Source organism: Centropristis striata, chromosome 2 (assembly GCF_030273125.1).
Source record: "Centropristis striata isolate RG_2023a ecotype Rhode Island chromosome 2, C.striata_1.0, whole genome shotgun sequence".
In the NCBI taxonomy this organism is placed as follows: Eukaryota; Metazoa; Chordata; class Actinopteri; order Perciformes; family Serranidae; genus Centropristis; species Centropristis striata.
Window position 1 is genome coordinate 2,319,107 of NC_081518.1, and position 22,004 is coordinate 2,341,110.

Below are 22,004 nucleotides of genomic sequence, written 5' to 3' on the forward strand. Positions count from 1 at the left end.
TATAATTTAACATAATATAATCAAATATAATGGTTAATTTTAACATTGTATAAAGAACAAAATCTGAATGAAAATTGATGAGAAAAAATGGTTAAATGTTACGGTAATGATAGAATTGTTTGCATTAAAAAATATGTATATTTTAATAAAATACATTTTGGTACATATTTACATATTTAAGTGCTTGCCAGAAGGAAAAAAAAACCTTTCGTTGTTTTTTTTTAATTTAAAAATGTGTTACGGTATAAATTCATATTAAACAGTGACTTTATATTGTAAATGTTATAAAGGGTCAAAGAAAATATGTATTCAATGCTCTCAGATTTTTGCTATGTTCAAGAGAATCACCCAGATGAGTAAACAGTTTTAAAACTGTGGTAAACATGAGGACAAAATAATCTCCTCCAGCGATGTTTAAGCATGCAAATGATCTTTATCTGCATTTTAATAATAACAGTTTGTGTCTGCAGTCAGTACAGGACTGGACTAGAAAAAGGGAATTTTACAGATGTTTTTTACAAGATATCTTATTTAACCCCTGACACTTAATGTAATGTTAATAACGAGGATAATCAGACCTGCAGCAGCAGGTTATAAACATGCATAACATGTAAAGGCCAGTTCATAAAATCTCAAATCTTTTAGTGATTCAGCCTGACAGTCAGACGAGTAACCACACAGGGAAAGTAAATGTACCATTTTAAAGGATGTTTTTGCTTTTGCTGGTTATTGATTTTCCAATTCAGTATTAAAAATGATTCACACCTCCATTAGGCGCTCTGCAGAACTAGATTAATGAGCGTTAAGATACTATTGTTAGTCATCAGAGCGTCTGTTCAGAACTGTGGAAACTCTTGTTATTCCAGGCAGAACTCACTGTGATAGGTCCAGGTGTGTCAGCTGGTTGGGGACGGGGTAGATGTTGACTGTTGAAAGGCCTGCAGGCAGATAGAAGCACTAATCAGCAGATAAACATCTCTCACACCTTTATATATGTGTTATAAATATAATAACAATATAGATATATATGATGAATGCATCACTAGGGAGAAGTATGAGGAGCCATATAAGGTCACAATTCATTCCTCCCTCTCACATACACAAAAAATACCTCTAACATTCACAGTTTTACCTCTCACATTGACAAAAAATCCCTCTCACATTGACAAAAAATCCCTCTCACATTCACAATTTTACCACTCAAATTCACAATTTTACCTCTCACATTCACAGTTTTACCTCTCACATTCACAGTTTTACCTCTCACATTCACACAAAAAATCCCTCTCACATTCACAGTTTTACCTCTCACATTCACAGTTTTACTTCTCACATTCACAATTTTACCTCTCACATACACAATTTTGTGTTGGAGGTATTTTTTGTGAATGTAAGAGGTAAAATTGTGAATGTGAGAGGGATTTTTTTTGTATGTGAGAGGTAAAAGTGTGAATGTGAGAGGTAAAACTGTGAATGTGAGAGGTAAAAGTGTGAATGTGAGAGGGATTTTTTTGTGAATGTGAGAGGTAAAATTGTGAATGTGAGGTGAGTGTGAATGTGAGAGGTTTTTTTTGTGAATGTGAGAGGGATTTTTTGTGTATGTGAGAGGTAAAATTGTGAATTTGAGTGTTAAAATTGTGAATGTGAGAGGTATTTTTTGTCAATGTGAGAGGTAAAATTGTGAATGTGAGAGGTATTTTTGTGTATTTGAGAAGTAAAATTGTAAATGTGAGAGGTCAAATTGTGAATCTGAGGTAAAAGTGTGAATGTGAGAGGTATTTTTGTGAATGTGAGAGGTCAAATTGTGAATGTGAGAGGTAAAATTGTGAATGTGAGGTAAAATAGTGAATGTGAGAGGTATTTTTCTTGTGAATGTAAGAGGGGATATTGAATTATGGCCTTTATGACCCCTCATAGAGAAGGTCTGAACATACAGACATATAAACATCCAGAGAAACAATAACAGCAGCTAGTTGACGATGTTTGACTCACGGTTGCTGGCGGCGTGCAGCATGCGCAGCGTGAAGCCGCTGAGCGTGAGGCTCCCCAGCTGGTTGCGCTGGACGTGAAGAGTCTCCAGGTTGCAGACGGAGCTCAGGTCCACTGAGTCCAGCCGGTTGTCTCGTAAGTCCAGCTGGGTCACCTGGCTCACTGCCTCCAGACTCTCACTCTTCACCCAGAGGAGCCCGTTCAGCCTGCAGGAGACAGGAAAGAGCAGGATAGAATAGAATAGGATAGAATAGAATAGAATAGCCTTTATTGTCATTGTATATAAAACGAAATTAGAGTGCAACTCCTATTGGTGCATAAAGCAATTAAGAACAACAATACAAAAAAAAACAACTTAAGGACAATAAAGATATAAAGCATGTGTCTTTTTGTGTCTTTTTAAAATAATTTTGTGTCTTTTTGGGCAATTCTGTGTCTTTTTTTTAGTAATTTTGTGTCTTTTTTGGTAATTTTGTGTCTTTTTTAAGTAATTTAGTGTCTTTTTTGTCATTTTGTGTCTTTTTTGGTAATTTTGTGTGTTTTTTAATAATTTTGTGTGTTTTTTTAAATAATTTTGTGTGTTTTTTTAAATAATTTTGTGTGTTTTTTTTTATAATTTTGTGTCTTTTTTGGTAATTCTGTATCTTTTTCGGTCATTTTGTGTCTTTTTCAGTCATTTTGTGTCTTTTTTGTAAGTTTGTGTCTTTTTTGGTCATTTTGTGTCTTCTTTTAGTAATTTTGTGTCTTTTTTAAGTAATTTAGTTTTTTTTTCTGTAATTTTATGTCTTTTTTTGGTCATTTTGCCAATTCTGCCTCCAGCAGCCTGCAGGTAATCTGAGTTTGAGACCCCTGTCATAAATAGTAAAATTTCATTTCAGATTTCATGATTTTTGTGTATTTTCAGACTCAATATGTTAATAAAGGGGTTAAAAAGTGAAAAAATAATTGTCAGATCCTGTTGAAGTTGTGCTGAGGAAATACCAAACACAAGTATAGTAAATATTCTGTGGTATATAAAGGGCAAACAGGCTCAGACTCTCCCTGACCCCATCCATCCTGTTAATAAACAACAACTCCTCTTTTATGAGAGCTGCCAGCCTGCTAATCCACCACAGATGCACCTTGCCCTCATAAATATAGTCTGCCATTGCCAAACCACAACTTAACTCCAACGGTTGAATTATTAGCCGGCTGCTGGCGGGTCGGCGGTTGCTGGTTTGATACTCAGAATAGGAGGAAAAAAAAATCAATGAGACACTTAGCCCCAAACTGTTCCTGTGGAGCTGCCAGAGGACAACAAATACACATGACTGTAGTTCTCAGCAGCTCCAGGTGTGAAGCAGGGCCATGCAGAAAAAAGCATTTGTGCTCAGCAAACCTGGAATCTATAAATAAATGTTGAATAAAAAAAGGTGAGGCTCAGAGGAGGAATGGTGGAGCTTCATCTAGTGTTTGTGTCATACAAACTGACTGTATACAGGAAAAGTTGACTATTTTACTGTAAAAATAGATATAAGGAAGAATAAAGGAAAGGAACATTTAGAAATGAATTCATGATATACATTCATGTCCTATTTAATTATAATGTGTTTAATTGAATAATTAAAAAACGTTCATTTTAGTTAATCATACATTAATCATGGATTATTTATTACTTATTTACGTAAACATTTGTTGATACATTTTAACTGGTTCTCCTTACTGTTCTCTTTACTAAGAAACATCTAAATATATGACATCATTATATTTTTATCGAGGCATTATTGTGATGTTCCTTTTTCCTGTGGAAGTGGTTTTACTGGCCGGTCTGGAACCAGTCTGGAACCGGTCTGGAACCGGTCTGGAACCAGTCTGAACCAGTCTGAACCAGTCTGATCCGGGGACCTTTCCCCCTCTCATCTATTGGTTGGTGATTGTGTTACGTCACTGAGACTTGAGACTTTTTAGTTTTTAATTTATATATGTTTGGTCATTTTGTTTCTTTGTTAGTAATTTTTACATCTACTTTTGGTCATTTTGTGTCTTTTTTGATCATTTTAACAACTATTTTTGGTCATTTTGTGTCTTTTTTAGTCATTTAAACATCTATTTTTGGTCATTTTGTGTCTTTTTTAGTCATTTAAACATCTATTTTGGTCATTTTGTCTTTTTTAGTTATTTTTACATCTATTTTTGGTCAATTTGTGTCTATTTCGATAATTTTGTGTCCTTTTTTGGTCATTTTTACATCTACCGTCATGGAAACATTCTTGATAATAACCAAAATCAATATTACATCACTGCGACAAACCCAAGACTAGGAAAAGACTGATATGAAACAGAGCAGATTGGTTTAATACTTTTTAACATGACTGTATTTTTGGTCATTTTGTGTCTTTTTTGATCATTTTTACATCTATTTCTGGTCATTTTGTGTCTTTTTTGATAATGTTTACATCTATTTTTGATCATTTTGCGTCTTTTGATCATTTTAAATCTATTTTTGGTCATTTTGTGTCTTTGTTAGTCATTTTTACATCTATTTTTGGTCATTTTGTGTCTTTTTTGATAATGTTTACATCTATTTTTGGTCATTTTGTGTCTTTTTTAGTCATTTAAACATCTATTTTTGGTCATTTTGTGTCTTTTTTGATAATTTTTACATCTATTTTTGGTCATTTTGTGTCTATTTCGATAATTTTGTGTCCTATTTTGGTCAGTTTTACATCTACAGAAACATTGTTGATAATAACCAAAATCATTATGAATAAAACCATGTTGTGTTACGTCACTGCGACAAACCCAAGACTAGGAAAAGACTGATATGAAACAGTGCAGATTGGTTTTTATAATTTTTTTCGTGACTGTATTTTTGGTCATTTTGTGTCTTTTTTAGTCATTTTAACATCTATTTTTGGTCATTTTGTGTCTTTTTAAAAAAAAAAATTTACATCTATTTTTGGTCATTTTGTGTCTTTTTTGATCATTTTTACATCTATTTTTGGTCATTTTGTGTCTTTTTTAGTCATTTAAACATCTATTCTTGGTCATTTTGTGTCTCTTTTAGTCATTTAAACATCTATTTTTGGTCAATTTGTGTCTATTTCAATAATTTCAAGACTTTCAGCTTTTAGTCTGTGAATCTTTCAGTGTAAGCCGAGCATTACTCATGCCCACTGAGTGATTGACAGTGTTTGGGGGTCCCCTTCACATTAAACAGTCCATTTAATATGTTGATCGGACAGAGACAGAGGAGACAGAAGAAGCTGAGTGAGTGCAGAGGCTGGGAGCTGTTTATTCCCTGGCCGGCCTCTTACCGGAGGTCGATGTTTTTCAGGTGGCTCATTCTGGCCAGAACACACAACTCCAGACTCTCCACTCTGTTCCCAGCCATGGCCAGCTTGTCCACTGCACTCAGCCTCTCCAGCACAGCGGGGATGTGAGAGAAGTTGTTGAAAGAGAGCCCAAGGCTGTTGAGCTGGGACAGGCCACCCAGCTCTTCAGGCAGGGAGCTGAGGTGGTTTCCATCCAAAGACAGCGTCTGCAGGCTGCAACACAGAGCAAAAAAACAGCCGTGTTCTCCTTCAAACAGGGGAAAATACCTGCCAATGTTTACTGAGCAGCATCCTACATGAAGCACTTCCAAAAGAGGAAAACTTCCTGTTTTAGCTTCCTGACTCGATCTGGCTGCGTAGCAAAATATTATGAACTTACTCACAGATTTGATGAGAACATTATGTGAATGAAAACTTGCAAACCATAACATGTTTTGACAATACAATAACAATATGCATCACACTTTGGAAAACACATGAAGAAGACAGAAAACATGATGTAACAGGGAACTAGAACATTTCTAAAGACATTTTTTTAGTGTGCTTGACTCTGGCCCATGACTCTCACCCATACATTATTAGATTACAATTTGAACTGTTTTCAAAATGGAAAAGAGGAGGAAGTCATGTAAGATAGTAAAGTAGGTGTTGGTGTGTGTGTGTTAGTGTCCGTGTCTGTCTGTATGTCTGAAAGTAGTGTGAAACTCGTCAGTTAGTGTCTAAAACTCGTCAGTTTGTGTCTAAAACTCGTCAATTTGTGTCTAAAACTCATCAGTTAGTGTCTAAAACTCGTCAGTTTGTGTCTAAAACTCGTCAATTTGTGTCTAAAACTCGTCAGTTAGTGTCTAAAACTCGTCAGTTGGTGTCTAAAACTCGTCAGTTAGTGTCTAAAACTAGTCAGTTAGTGAAAACTGACAGTTTACACTAGTGCAGTTTCCAAATTAATTTTTTGACACATTTTTCTCTCCCTCTGCACTCTAGTGATGATGTCATCCACTCTAGCCTCTCCATAGGGTAACATTGGGGGGATTTTTTGGCATGTTTTTCCCGAATAATTTGAAAACCGTTAGCTGAAACCCTTAGAAAAGTCATAGCACACTTGTCATGGCTGAGCCGGTTGATTTGATACCTTTTTAGTGTATGTGTGACCAAAACTCTGGGAGGAGTAGTCTTCCGCAAGAAACGGAAGAATAAAATCTAGGATTAAGCCTGGTGGATAGTATATAGAGTGCTCTTTCAAGCAAACTCAATATGATTATCTTTGTTATTTCTGATTGAATACTGATGAGATCTCTCTGGATGTGTGTCACTGTATCTCACCTTTGAAGATTTCCTATCTGTACTGGGACGGTGTGCAGATTATTACAGGAGAGGTTGAGCTCCGTCAGGGTGAGAATCTCACACACACACTCAGGGAACACACCCAGACGGTTGTGAGACAAGTTGAGGCTCTTCAGCTGAGAAAACCTGCAGAAGAAGAAGAAGAAGAAGAAGAAGAAGAAGAGAAGATAACAGCAGGAGGACAGGCTTTAGCCTACTCATTGTGACATTTGGCATGTTAATTTGCACAAATATAACTATAACAGATGTGTTTTAACACCTGCATGTAATCACTTCATGATTTAAATGATAGGTTTCAAACTCGCAGCCCGCGGGCCAATTGTGGCCCTCGTGATGATATTTTGTGGCCCCCGGCTTGATATGAAAGTTTAATGTGAGTTTTATATGAATGGCACTTTACCGTGTTGTGTGTGGAAGGTCCCTTTAATTAATTTTTTTTGGTAATTGTGTGTCTTTTTTTGGTAATTTTGTGTCTTTTTTTGGTATTTTTGTGTATTTTTTTTATAATTTTGTGTATTTTTTTTGGTATTTTTGTGTCTTTTTTTGGTAATTTTGTGTGTTTTTTTGGAAAATGTGTGTCTTTTTTAGTCATTTTGTGTCTTTTTTTTGATAATTTTGTGTCTTTTTTGGGTTATTTTGTGTCTTTTTTTAAATAATTTTGTGTCTTTTTTGGTGATTTTGTGTCTTTTTTTTTTTAATTTTGTGTCTTTTTTTGGTCATGTTGATACTGCCCCTAGCGGCCCCCAGGTAATTTGAGTTTGAGACCCCTGGTTTAAACTGTTCCAGCATCAGAGAAGAGGTTCATGCATTTCTTCAACCAAAAAGCAATCACTGTTTTTAACCCTCTATGGTCTGCTGTTGCCCTATTTTTGGCCTGTCAAATTTCTACAATGCATGTTTTTGAGTGATGCGATACTTTAAAAAAGAGGGAAGAGTATTCTGCCCTACAAAGTCTAACTGCAGTAACTATATTTTTGGTTGAAATTGAGTTATAGCTAAAAATGACAGGCAAGAAACCGGTTAAAAAAGTTCCTTGTAGAATGTTTTTAAATTTAAAATGTTATGTATTGTACCATGTTGAAGCTACTGAATCTTTAACACATGTTTATTAAATAAATGATGTTAAAATTAATTTTAAAAACTTTCTTTTCACTTGCCTACGGACAACAGACCCCAAAAACGTCAACAAAAAAAAAGAATTATAAAATTTCTTCAGATTATGTTTATTATGTTTATTTTAAAACAAAAAAAACAAACATTTTTTTTCCCTAACTGGCATCATAATGCGTACCATAAAGGGTTAAGAGGGACATGATTTTTTTTTGTTTGTTGTTGTTTTTATGTTTTGTAACAGCGTATTACTGTGGTTAACATTTTCAGTTGAAGCTGAGCACCAATTGTTGAAAGTCGGGGTGAAAACTGTTGAAATTATAAAGTGTAAATTCATTCCCTTCCAGTTCTCTGTGGGAGTTTTGTCCTGTTTGTGCTTCGGGTTTGCAACATGTTATTAAAATATCTTTGAAAGCAGCTGGAAAATCAGTCAGTGTCCCAGCAGGCAAGAGAGGACAGTGTGCACATTGACAAAGTATTCAAGTATTACCAGTGTATGATGTCAAAGATTTAAATAGCAGAGTTGGACGACAGGACGATATTATAAAGTGTGCAGCAGGAGAGACGTGAAGGAGGATTGTTGTAAATACAGAGGAGAGGAGGCTTCCTGTTTACCCTTAAAGCTCTAACACTTGAAATTATTGTTCTCAGGAGCTTTAAAGCTTCAGTTTTTAAAGAATTTTACTTTAAGGTAGTTGAGTGTCATCTCATGTTACCCAGTTGTTTTTGTTTATCTTTCTCTTTCAAATAAAAGAGAAAGATAACCAAATGTGAAAACCATGTCTGAATTGGATATAAAGAACTATTACCATTTCTGTATTCTGCTCTACAGAGTCTAACTGCAGCAACTATATTTTTGGGCGGCATTGAGTTATAATTAAACCACGGTCTGATTTGGATATATATATATACATATGAATTTAAACATAAAACCAAAGCAGACGGCAGTAACTTCACTTTGACTTTCTTCATTGTATTAAATAGTGAAGACAAGAATAATAGAAACTAGAAATGAAATTTCCTCTGGGGAAATTTTGCAAGGGCCACGGGGGCTACTGCCGGTGTGTGCACACTATGATGAGATTCTTCAGAAATTTCAAACTATGCCCTAAGTGTAATTAAAATCACATAAAGTTACTGTGTGTGTGTGTGTGTGTGTGTGTGTGTGTGTGTGTGTGCGTGTGTTTGAAGCATGTGTATGCATGTGTGAGGAGTGTGCGTGTTTCGCGCATGTGTGTGTGTGTGTGTGTATCTGTAACTGTAATCACATCAAAGATCAAAGGCAATCAGATCAAAGCAATCAACAGAATTAACTGACACCTGTTAATGAAAGAGTGACAGCAGCCAGAGGTGGCCAGACTGGAATTTCTGGCCTCGAACAGAAAGCATTTTTGGCAAAACCATAATACCTATCATTGATCCAACTTCACTTTGAGCGTCCTGAGTTCTTCCTGAACGCCTACATATGATTTTTTTTAAGAAACATTAAAAAATAGCTTTGTTAGAGCGATCTAAAAAAACTGTTCCATCTTCCTTTTTTCCGAAATCTTCCTGCGTTTTTAATATGGGAGCCAATGAGGCTGTTGGTGGTGTTGGTGGCGCATCTGTGCGTCCTACGCCCAAACTATAACTCTGACAGCTTTACCAGAGGATTGTGAGGGAGAAGACTAATTTTCCTACATTTCTATGTATAAATTATTTCTGTACAGTGGAATTTGAGGCCTGGAGCGCAGTTTTCAAATTTATTTTTTGACAGTTTTTTCTCTCCCTCTACACTCTGGCGATGACATCACACACTGTGACACGAACATTCCGTGCAATACACACCCATTATAATCTCAGAATTTCTCCAAAAATGATCATGGTCATTGAACAGGGATTGATAAAAAACTATATGACCTATCGAAACATGGATTAATACACCGATACACAAGACTTGTGTCTACTGTTTAAAGTTTAAATGGAGTCTCTAGCTGAAATTATGCTGGAGAAGTAGACGTTTAAAAATCTCCAATTATTGTTCTTTTTCGCTCATTTTTTGTCGGCCGTCCCATTCATTTCAGTGCAAAATTTTGGGCAGTTTTTCGTATTCTGTAGAGAAAAGTAATAGCACACCGATCCCAATCAAACCGCACGTTTTGATATATAATTTGTCCTGCAACTCTTCAAGTTGTAGGACTAGTAGCGGGACGAAATTGCGTCCGGAAGAGGAATAAGAAAAAATCCACAGTATAACAGTAGTGCAGCACTGGTCCCTACAGATATTGCTGTATGGGACCAGTGCTCGGTGCGATTGCCCCGAGGCCCTAATAATACGTTTATTTGATAGGGAAATTATTATCTAGATAGTGATCAAGTAAAAAAGTGAAATAGCACCAGATAGAAAAGCACCAAGCAGATACTTTCCTGTATCCTGTGTTAGCGTGAGATTCTCCAGGTGAAGAGTGTGTGATTACCTGGGCAGGTGCAGCAGCCCTCCGGGGCCCTGCAGGCTCATGAAGTTGTGTCTCAGGTTGAGGTGGGTGATGTCCTGACTGTAAAACAGATACTCAGGCACAGCTTCCAGACTGTAGCAGGACAGGTCCACCAGGCTGACGGTCTGAGACACCACCTACACACACACACACACACACACACACACACACACACACACACAAAAACACACACATTCTATAACTGGGTGACAAAGCAATTGATTTTATGTATCATTTATTATACTGTTAAATATTCTTTAAGCAAGCAGCCTTCTGAGTATCTTTCCATCATCATATCTGTGAAACGTGTGCATGAAGAAAAGCTCTTTTTTCATTCCAGCTCAAATATTCGCCATATTGTAGGGCTGGGCAATATGGAACAAAAGTTATATCCCGATATATTTAGACTGAATATCGATATACGATATATATCCTCCTGATATTTTTATCACAAAGTGGGAGCAAATGTTCAGTCAAAGTCAAATATGACATATCACAAGTACACTGTAAAAAATAACCTGTTTAATTTACGGTAAAATACCACCAGCTGTGGTTGCCAGAACTTTACCGTAATAAATACGGTGCAACTCTTTCTAATATTACGGTAAAAGGATAAGAGCACTGTTGATTTCATGTTTAAGATTGTCATTTTATTCCATATTTTACCATATAAATAAAACGTTTTTCCATCAAAAGAAACTCTGTTCTGCCATATAATTGACAAGAAAATATTTATTAATGCTGCATAAATGAAAGATTTTACCATTAAATATTACAGTATATTTTTGTTAGAGATATGATGTTTAGTACGTTTAACAGTTTTTAAAAAGTATTTTTACAAAAAATAAATGCAAAAATGATGGCTTGAATATATATTACAGTATATTTTTTGCTACAAACACAGTGCCAGAGTATTTGACAATGGAGTAAAGTATTTAAAAAAAAATTTAAAATACTGTTTTGGCTGATATATACATTTACAGTGTTTCATTGTTACTGAAACTGAATTAACCCATTTATCATTTTACGTCTTTTACTGTCATGGTTTAGCAGTTTTTAACTGTAAAATCTACAGATATTTTTTACAGTGTATTTAAAGAGTTTTACCATCAGTACGCTGGACGACAGACAGTAAAAACTGCATCGGTTGAGATTATGCAAGCAGCCAGCTGCTGCCAAGACATTACTTCAGACAGACAACGGCCCAGTTTCCAGTTCAGTGAAGTTCATCTTCCAGGGAAACACAGTCATCATTAATTAAAAGGGTAATAGAGTACATAACTATTTATTATGAGGCTGTTACAGTCAGACCTTGGCTAACAGAGTTACCAGTTCATTAGGTAAACCTGTTTAAAACTGAGCAGCCCTGCAGTAAATCCTACCATAATTATTTAATTATTTACTTTATTATTAAGGCTGTAGTTTGTGTAGTTGAATTGTATTGTGTTAACCCTGTGGAGTCTCCAAAAGCTCCAAATAATCCAGACTTGTTGCCTCCATCAGACTAGAAAACAAAGCAGCGTGGAGCCCTACTGTAAATTTACCTCTAAAGTTCTGGCTGTAAACTCCATGAGGCCAGTTTCAGTTTGATGATGATATACCAAGTAAAACTGGAGACAAGCTCAAATAGATTTAGTATCAAATGATAGAACTGGATGGAACCCTCTTATATGTTAGATTTGACACCTTTGGTCACATTTGCAACATTTAAAATTCTTTATTGAGCATGATAGTGTTTTGAAAGTAAAAAAATATATAAAAAAATCACATTTTATGTTGGACTAAAGGACTAAAAAAGACACAAAATGACCAAAAAATACACAAAAGGACACAAAATAACAAAATAGACACAAAAAAGACTAAAAAAGACACAACAAAAGACACAAATGACTAAAAAAGACACAAAATGACCTAAAAAGACACAAAATAACTAAAAACGACACATAATGACCAAAAAAAGACACAAAGTGACTAAAAATGACCAAAAAAAGACACAAAATGACTGAAAATGACCAAAAAAAGACACAAAATAACTGAAAAAGACATAACAAAAGACACAAAATAACAAAAAAGACACAAAATGACTAAAAAAGACACAACAAAAGACACAAAATGACCTAAAAAAGACACAAAATAACTAAAAAAAGACACAAAGTAACTAAAAATGACACAAAATTACCAAAAAAAGACACAAAATGACTGAAAATGACCAAAAAAAGACACAAAATAACTAAAAAAGACACAACAAAAGACACAAAATAACTAAAAACGACACATAATGACCAAAAAAAGACACAAAATGACTAAAAATGACCAAAAAAAGACACAAAATAACTAAAAAAGACATAACAAAAGACACAAAATGACCAAAAAAAGACACAAAATACCAAAAAAAAGACACAACAAAAGACACAAAATGACCAAAAAAAGACACAAAATACCAAAAAAAAGACACAACAAAAGACACAAAATAACTAAAAACGACACAACATGACCAAAAAAAGACACAAAATAACTAAAAAAAGACATAACAAAAGGCACAAAATGACCAAAAAATAAATAAAATGACTAAAAAAGACACAAAATAACTAAAAAAAGACATAACAAAAGGCACAAAATGACCAAAAAAGAAACAAAATGACTAAAAAAGACACAAAATAACTAAAAACGACACAAAATGACCAAAAAAGACACAAAATTACTCAAAATGACCAAAAAAAGACACAAAATAATTTAAAAAAGACACAACAAAAGTCACAAAATGACCAAAAAAGAAACAAAATGACTAAAAAAGACACAAAATGACCAAAATTGTTACGCTTAACCCACAAGAGACACAAATAAAATACAGTCACACTAAATATATAAATTATATATATATATATATACAAAATGACCAAAATTGTTACGCTAAACCCACAAGGACACAAATAATACAGTCACACTAAATATATAAATTATATCTATATAAATTTAAATATATTCTGGTGCGGTGCATATCCTCAGACCCCCCCACTGTTCAATTTAAAGTTTCGCCCTTGAGCCAAACTAACATGTGAGTGTTGAGGAGTGCCTGATTACATCTAAATGTGAGATTTTCTGCTGATTTTTGCATCGTTCGTCCCTCAGCCTGCTCTGGAGGCTGCTACAGCACACAGCTCACACAGGTTTGTCACATTTCTCTAGTGTCTGAGTGTCTCTGCAGAGAGCCTCCATCATGGCCGAGCTGCCTGTTTACAGGTCAGCCGTCATGGCGGGCCGGCCAGCAGAGCTGCTGCGCTCCAGTCTGAGGACGGTCTCCTCCATTAAACACAAGGCTGCACACTGTGCAGCAAGCCAGAAAATGGGACGGCTGCTCAGCAGAGCGTGACATTACATCACTGCTTTTAGAGATGACAAAGACAAAACTGCTCATCTCCCACAAAACTACTCATCTGCCAGCCACTTTAAAGAAAAACACACACAAGTCCTGTTTAAAAGGAGTAATTAAATGATGTGAGAGTGGACTGATGGAGGAGAATTAAAGGAGAAGAAAGAAAATAAAACTGTTTTTTGCTGTTTTTAGATGATTTGCATAGTAATTAAACATCGTGACTGTGAAACAGAGCAGTGCAGTGATTTTTACCACTTACTGTTGTCCTCTGAGTCCCTTTTTCAACAAGTCACTGCACGTCAATTCAATCACTCATACACATGCAAGAAACCAGGACTCAGATTAAAGAACCTGTCCGACTAGCACAGCAACAAAAGACACAAAATGACCAAAAAAGAAACAAAATGACTAAAAAAGACACAACAAAAGACACCAAATGGCAAAAAAAAGACACAAAATGACCAAAAAAAGACACAAAAAGACTAAAAAAAGACACAAAATAGCTAAAAAAGACACAACAAAATACACAAAATGACCAAAAAAGACACAAAATGACCAAAAACACACACAAAAATGACTAAAAAAGAAAAAAATGACTAAAAAAGACAAAAATGACCAAAAAAGACACAAAGTGACCAAAATGAGACACAAAATGACCAAAAAAGACACAACAAAAGATAATTACAGTAGAAGCTGATGAAACTGAAAGGGTCACGGCTTATAAATATTTAGGGATCACTATTGATCAGAAGCTGTCTTTTAAAAAATGTCTACTAAAATTAGGATTCTTTTTCAGATCCTTTTCCTATCAGTCAAGGAAATATTTGACTTCTGCAACTTTCTTGCCTCTACTTTATTACGATGATCTGCTTTTTATGAATGCAACTAATCAGAGCCTTAACCCTTTATCGGGTGAAGAGGCAATATTTTGAGAAAAAAGTTGCAAATTTACTAGATTAAAGTGGCAAATCTACAAGAAAAAAAGTCACAGATTTACGAGAAAAAATTGGGGGGAAAAGCAACTTTTTTCTTGCAGATTCACCACTTTAAATCTCATAAATCTGCCCATTTTTTCTCATAGATTTGCCACTTTTATCTCCTAAACTTTTTTTTCAAAATATTACCTCCCCCCTTCCCCCGGTCCGTATGTTTTTTTACACATTCTGGCTGTATGTAATATCCTCCAATATTCTCTAGGGTTGAAATTTGGAATTTGCAAGTATTTCAATGAGTGTCCTATTAAGGGTTAAGAAGTTGGACTGTGTTTATCATCGTGCTCTGAGATTAATTACTGGTTTGGGAAATCGTATACATCATTGTTCTCTGTATGCCACAGCTGAAATTTGTCTTTGTATGTCTTCAGGCTCTCATTGGTTAATTTTTTTTTATCTCTCATTGTTAGTTTTTATCTCTCATTGGTTAGTTTTTTTTATCTCTCATTGTTAGTTTTTATCTCTCATTGGTTAGTTTTTTTTATCTCTCATTGTTAGTTTTTATCTCTCATTGGTTACTTTATATCTATAAATGTATTCTTGGGCTGCTTCCCTCATACCTGTGTACATACATGTGTCAAAACAAAATTTAACATGATCTACACTCTCTAAATATTGTATTTAATATTGTATTGTATTTAATTGTAATATTCATTTAATTTGTATTTAATTGTATATGATAACGGTGTTTAAATGTTGTAACTTGTCTCTTTTTTATGCTGCTTTCTTGGTCAGGTCTCTCTTGGAAAACAGAGGATATACTGTATATATTTTGTGTGCTTCCTGATTTGTATTTGGGTATTTATGCCACATTTTTAACATGAAAAATCCTGAAAAAAGACGTGTACACCACGGCTCAAAAACAGGTCCTCTGCCTGCTCGTGTCCTCTAATATCTCGTCCAGTCAGGTAGTTTGATTGACATCTGCAGTCGTGTTAGCTGTCACACTTTAAATCTCATGACTTAACATCCTGCACTACCTGAGCCACAATAATAACTTATACAATGAACATTATTCACTGAATTCATGAGCTGCACACACAGTTTTAGCTGATGTAGTCTGGGTTATGTTTGTTCATGTTCTTTGTACATAAACAACTATAAATCACATACAGTTATTAATAGGAGATTGTATACAGAATGTGCACAATTTTTTTTTAGCCTGCGTCAACAAAAAACGACTCATATTACAAAATTAGAATGCAATTAATTTTACATAATGGCTGCTTTTTATTGCATCATTACATAAGACCATACATGACATATTTACACAGCAGTCATGAGTCACTTTTTACTTGATTTTATAAGAAACCTTCCCGCTGCAGTGACTGTCATCAGCCAAACACTAAGTTTAGTAACATATTAAAATGTACATTTCCTTGCAACTGCAATAAATCAATCAAATCACTAATTATCTGTCCTGATATTGATCCCTGGTCTTTGGGATCATTCTTTTATGTGTGAGCCAACATCAGGTTTGACTTAAAAATTACTTTTCTGACTTTATAAACCAACAAATAAATACGTAGAAATACATTTACTGAGTTGTTATTTATACTAAAGAAGAATTTGTCACTGTTATCAGCCTTTTGAGTCAGTATCAGTTTGATATCAAATATCAGTATTGTTATCAATGCATCCTTAATATGCAATGTATTTCACTTATTATGACTTCCTATGGATATACATTACATATTATAATTATACCAAAATTACAATATGCTGCACTTAAATGTATTCTACACTCTCTGGCACGTGCACACACACACACACACACACACACACACACACACACACACACACACACACACACACACACACACACACACACTTTTTTCTGTGTGACATGTGCAATAAATAATTTTCCTTTTCTCTTTTTTTCCTGAACAGAAGTGAAAGTTTTTTGCAGTGTATGTGTGCAGTGTTGACAATCATTTGCAGCTTTGCCATGTGTCTCTGTTTACAGTCCCTTACTTTGTGATTTGTGTGTGGTGTCCTTTGTTTGTTTGTTTGTTTGTTTGTTTGATGGGTGCATGCCTTGTTTGGTTATTTATTTAATATTTATCTTTTTTGCACTGACGGGAGAACTGTGCCTCAAGTTCGTTGTGCTAACATATTTTTTTATACTACCGTGCAATGACAATAAAGACTCAAAATCTCTAAATCTAAATCTAAACACACACACACACACACATACACACACACACACTTAACCCTCTGGGGTCTATGATCGTGCCGTCCTGATCAGATCACGTGAAATTTAACAAAAACACATTCAACATTGACATCCCCAGGTCATGTAAAACCAAAGATATGATAAAAAGATAAGATAATAATGATAATATGTAATTTTGCACATAGTTTGTTTTGAAGAGCTGCAGCTAACAAGAAAAAAAACACCTATAAATACACATGTTTTTATGGTACTTTTTTGTATATAGTTTTATTATATTTAATTTTACCTTTTTATATGTTCATATTTGTATCATATGTTTACATTTTGAAGTTCCAAAACAGTTCATTGAGCATATTTGTGGTTTTTATTGTAGTAAATAGTATAATTTTTCAACTTGGATTTCATGATTTTTGTGTATTTTTGGGCTCAATATGTTGATAAAGTCGGTTAAATCGGAAAAAATAATTGTCAGATCATAAAGGTGAAGAAAAAATGGAACCAAATATGGGTATAGTAAACATTTTTTATGTGGTACATGAAGGGCAAAATCAAAAGTATTCAAAAACGACCAAAATAGGCTCAGACCCCAGAGAGTTAATATCCATAATTCATTCCCTACACTGTAAAAAATGTTTGTAGAAATTACAGTAAAACACTGTCAAATTATATCAGAAATAGGGCGTGAAACTAAAAATGTAATATCACCGTAGTAGACACTTTTAATTACCGTAAATCAAAGAATAGCACAAAACTTTTACTTTTTTCTGTCATAAACTTTAGAAAATACAGTTTTGCTGTAAAAAATATTAGATTTTTCATTTAAAATGAAAGGAGAAATACCATAATGTCACAAGGACATAACTACCCTAAAAATAATAGCAGACCAAAGGACCTAACAAAAGGACCTAAAATGACCAAAAGAGTCACAAAACGACCAAAAAAAGAGACAGAAAACGACCAAAAGAGACACAAAACCATCAAAAAAGACACAAAATGACCAAAAGAGACACAAAACCATCAAAAAAGACACAAAATTACCAAAAGAGACACAAAACTATCTAAAAAGACACAAAATTACCAAAAAAAAAAGACAGAAAAAGACCAAAAGAGACATGAAATTATCAAAAAAAGACACAAAATGACCAAAAAAATACGTAAAATTATCAAATGAGACACAAAATTACCAAAAAGAGACACAATAGGGATAAAATGGCAAGTGATTTTTCAGTCTAAATGACAGATTTAGCTGATATTTACATTTAAATTTACAGTAGAAAACCCACTCACTGTATGAGCTGCCGTAAATTAAACAGAATATTTTTTACAGTGTAGACCACTACCCTTACCTAAACCTCATTGAAACCTGAATCTTAAAACCAAGTCTTAACCCTCAAACAGGCCCGTTGTAGAAGTGAGGACCGCCTCAAAATGTCCTGACTTCCCAAAAAAAAAAAGACCTCATACTGTTCATTAAAATCTTGTTCCGGACTTCACTATGTAGGAAGTGCAATGTAGCATAAACAGTGGCCCAAATTCACCAGAAACCATCATCAGTCATCATCCCCGTCTCCATGGAAACGTCTCGTCTAAGTCCCAGCCTAAACACAGGCGACTGTAACCCAGTAATCCATACCACCGTGCTAGAGAGAGATCCTGGACTTAGCATGAATCTGCAACTAATTGGATTTTCTTTCTTTTTTTTTCTGTTGGCTTTCTCCTTCCATGGCTAATTGTGTGCTGGCTCTGCCTCAGTGGAGCTCTCACAGAGGCTGTTCAGCTCCAGGAAGGAGCTGCAGCACAATAGCCATTAATTAGGATATTAGAGACAAAGCAAGCTGAGCAGAACAGAAACAATGTTTTTGTTTTGTTTTTTTGAAGAACAGCTGTGAAGACCTGGCATGATTTTTTGACAGACAGAGTATAAAACACAAATAATAATAATAAAAACAACCTGTTTGGGTCATTTAACCCTCTGGAGTGTCCAAAAGCTCCAAATAATCCAGACTTGTTGCCTCCATCAGACTAGAAAACAAAGCAGCGTGGAGCCCTACTGTAAATTTACCTCTAAAGTTCTGGCTGTAAACTCCATGAGGCCAGTTTCAGTTTGATGATGATATACCAAGTAAAACTGGAGACAAGCTCAAATAGATTTAGTATCAAATGATAGAACTGGATGGAACCCTCTTATATGTTAGATTTGACACCTTTGTTCACATTTGCAACATTTCAAATTCTTTGTTGAGCATGATAGTGTTTTGAAAGTTAAAAAAAGATTCAAAATCACATTTTATGTTGGACTAAAGGACTAAAAAAGACACAAAATGACAAAAAAAAAGACACAAAATGACTAAAAAAAGATTTGACACCTTTGTTCACATTTGACACATTTAAAGTTCTTTATCGAGCATGATAGTGTTTTGAAAGTTAAAAAAAAAAAATTCACAATCACATTTTATGTTGGACTAAAGGACTAAAAAAGACACAAAATGACCAAAAAAAGACACAAAATGACTAAATAGGACACATAATGACCAAAAAAAGACACAAAAATAAAAAAAAGACACAAAATTACTAAAAATTACTCAAAAAAGAAACAAAATGACACAAAAAAGACACAAAATAACTAAAAAAAGACACAAAATGACCAAAAATGACACAAAATTTAAAAAAAGACACAAAATTACAAAAAAAAGACACAAAATGATCCAAAAAAGACACAAAATAACTAAAAAAGACACAACAACAGACACAAAATGACCAAAAAAGACACAAAATGACACGAAAAGGATTAAAAAATGAACAAATTAGCCCAAGACTCCATAGGATTAACCTCCTCTAATCCACAGTGACTTGAACAACAGAAGCTCAACTGGTGAGGGCCTTTTGTAAAATAAAACTCAATAGTTCGCTCTGATGGAAAAGATAAGCTGTGTGAATAGAGGTATGCTGTTCAATCAATGCCAGACACCAGCGAGGGTTTTTGCCTCTGTGGAGCCAATCAGATGCTCTCAGAGAGGAGAGCTCTGATTGGACGAGTCAACAGGCAGAACTGGAGCTCCAACATCTAATCTCTGATTTAAGAACAAAGCCAAAGGGACGAAGAGGAAACAAACAAACTGCTGCTGAGAGGAAACATATTGTAAATCTTCACACACACACACACACACACACACACACACCAAGGTTATTATAGTTAACAAAAACTAACGAAATAACAAAAACTAGAACAAAAAAAACAGATAACGTGTTGTTGAATGTTTTCTGTGTCTCCATTTTCATCCTCAAGAGCCTTAAAAGATAAAATTAAAAATGTACAACATCTTTGTTTCATCTGTCACCAATTAGTCAACTGCAAACTGATTCATTAGATTGAATAAACTGTGGACTAGATATGATAAAAACAGATGAGTTTGAAACTTGGCCATGTTTGCCTTGGTTCCTCATTAATCACATTACTCTGGTGCAAGGTTATTATAGTTAACGAAAACTAACGAAACAACGACAACTAGAATAGGAAAAAACATTTTCATTAACTGAAATAGAAATAAAAACAAGAGTTTTGTTTAAATACGATAACTAACTGAAACTGTATTTTGTGGTTACAAAACTAACCAAAACTAACTACAATTATAGTGAAAATGTCCTTCATTTTCATCTTTGTCAACTTTTTTCATACGTAAACCTTTTTGGTTGATATGAAATCTATTTCATCTATCTGGTTTTATGACTTAATAAACTTATTGGGGCTGAGATGGATCAGACAAAGGAAATAAAGGAAACATTTATTGTGTTTTATTGTGTACCTTATTGAATCTGGCACCCAACAAATACCCCATTACAAAATAACTAACACTAATACAAAAAATTCTCAAATTTACGAGAAAAAAAGTGACAAATTTACGAGAAAAAAGTGACAAATCTTGAGAAAAAAATGGTCAAATTTACGAGAAAAAAAGTGACAAATTTACGAGAAAAAAGTGACAAATCTTGAGAAAAAAATGGTCAAATTTACGAGAAAATAAATGACAAATTTAAAGAAAAAAAAAATCAAATTTAAGAGAAAAAAAGTGACGAATGTAAAAAGAAAAATTGTCAAATTTAAAAGAAAAAAAGTGAAAAATTTAAAGACATTTTTTTTTATTTAAGAGAAAAAAAGTGACAAAAATTAAACATTTATTGTGACTTTATTGAATCTGGCACCCAACAAATACCCCATTACAAAAAACCAAAACTAATATAAACTAAACTAAAACTAAGCATTTTCCAAAAAATAAAAACGAATTAAAACTAGCAAACTCAAACTAAATGCATTTGAAAACAAAAAATTGACAACGAAATTAAAACTAAAACTAATGAAAAATCTAAAACTATTTTTAACCTTGCCACACACACACACACACACACACACACTCTGTCTGTTTCTTACTTTTGAAGCTTGCCGGTGCCATCTCTGGTAGTCCACCAGTGTGTCAAAGTTGACAAAGTAGGTCTGGGCCTGAGATCCGGCCGAGCTGAACATCAGACAGTGCTGCCTCCGCTTCACCTCCTCCACCTCAATACAAAGACAACACACAGATACGATGAGGAGAAACACTGGGAGAGAAAACACAAACGGAAAATGATGATTATCATCACTCATTATTGTAAATATACACAGCAGAAAAAGGAGTGTCTAAAAACAAAGATAAAACACTAAATCTGAGGGAAATGATCTTGCTGCATGGACAGATAATTTCTTATTTTAAGCGTTCGACATGCTTATTTCGAAATCAACATGATCTCACAGAAATCCGTGAAATAGTCACGGATTCACTCAAATTTCCGTGAAACTGACACGGATTTCGCTACAATGCAAGTTAATGACAGTCATGTCCCGTGGCTATTCCAGCATACAAAGTCATTATGTACATTCACTGAGTGAATATTTAGAAAATAAAACATATATTTCTCGCTAGAAATGTGATCAAAATCCATTTTTATGCAGAAACAAAGTCAAAATATTGATTTTTCACTAAAAATTAGAGAACTGTCCGCCATGTTTTTTGTTCTGACCGCTGGGACCTTGAAAGTCACGTGACTTGGAACAAACCAATAGCCACGGGATATGACTGTCATTAACTTGCATTGTAGCGAAATCCGTGTCAGTTTCACGGAAATTTGAGCGATTCCGTGGCTATTCCACGGATTTTGAGTTAAGCGAAATCCGTGGCTATTTCACGGATTTCTGTGAGACCA

The 22,004-nt window shown here is 34.4% G+C and overlaps 1 protein-coding gene across 1 annotated transcript in view; it reads right to left on the reverse strand.

Moving 5' to 3' along the window:
* phlpp2 (PH domain and leucine rich repeat protein phosphatase 2) overlaps nucleotides 1–22,004 on the reverse strand; it is a 92,051-nt gene that overhangs the window by 23,791 nt on the left and 46,256 nt on the right. The window contains exons 4-9 of the mRNA XM_059358984.1: nucleotides 21,196–21,321; nucleotides 10,211–10,365; nucleotides 6,624–6,770; nucleotides 5,286–5,516; nucleotides 1,993–2,195; nucleotides 878–938 (exon numbers count right to left, since the gene is read on the reverse strand). Of these exons, the coding sequence (XP_059214967.1) occupies nucleotides 878–938; nucleotides 1,993–2,195; nucleotides 5,286–5,516; nucleotides 6,624–6,770; nucleotides 10,211–10,365; nucleotides 21,196–21,321 (923 nt within the window). The remainder of the gene's footprint in view (nucleotides 1–877; nucleotides 939–1,992; nucleotides 2,196–5,285; nucleotides 5,517–6,623; nucleotides 6,771–10,210; nucleotides 10,366–21,195; nucleotides 21,322–22,004) is intronic.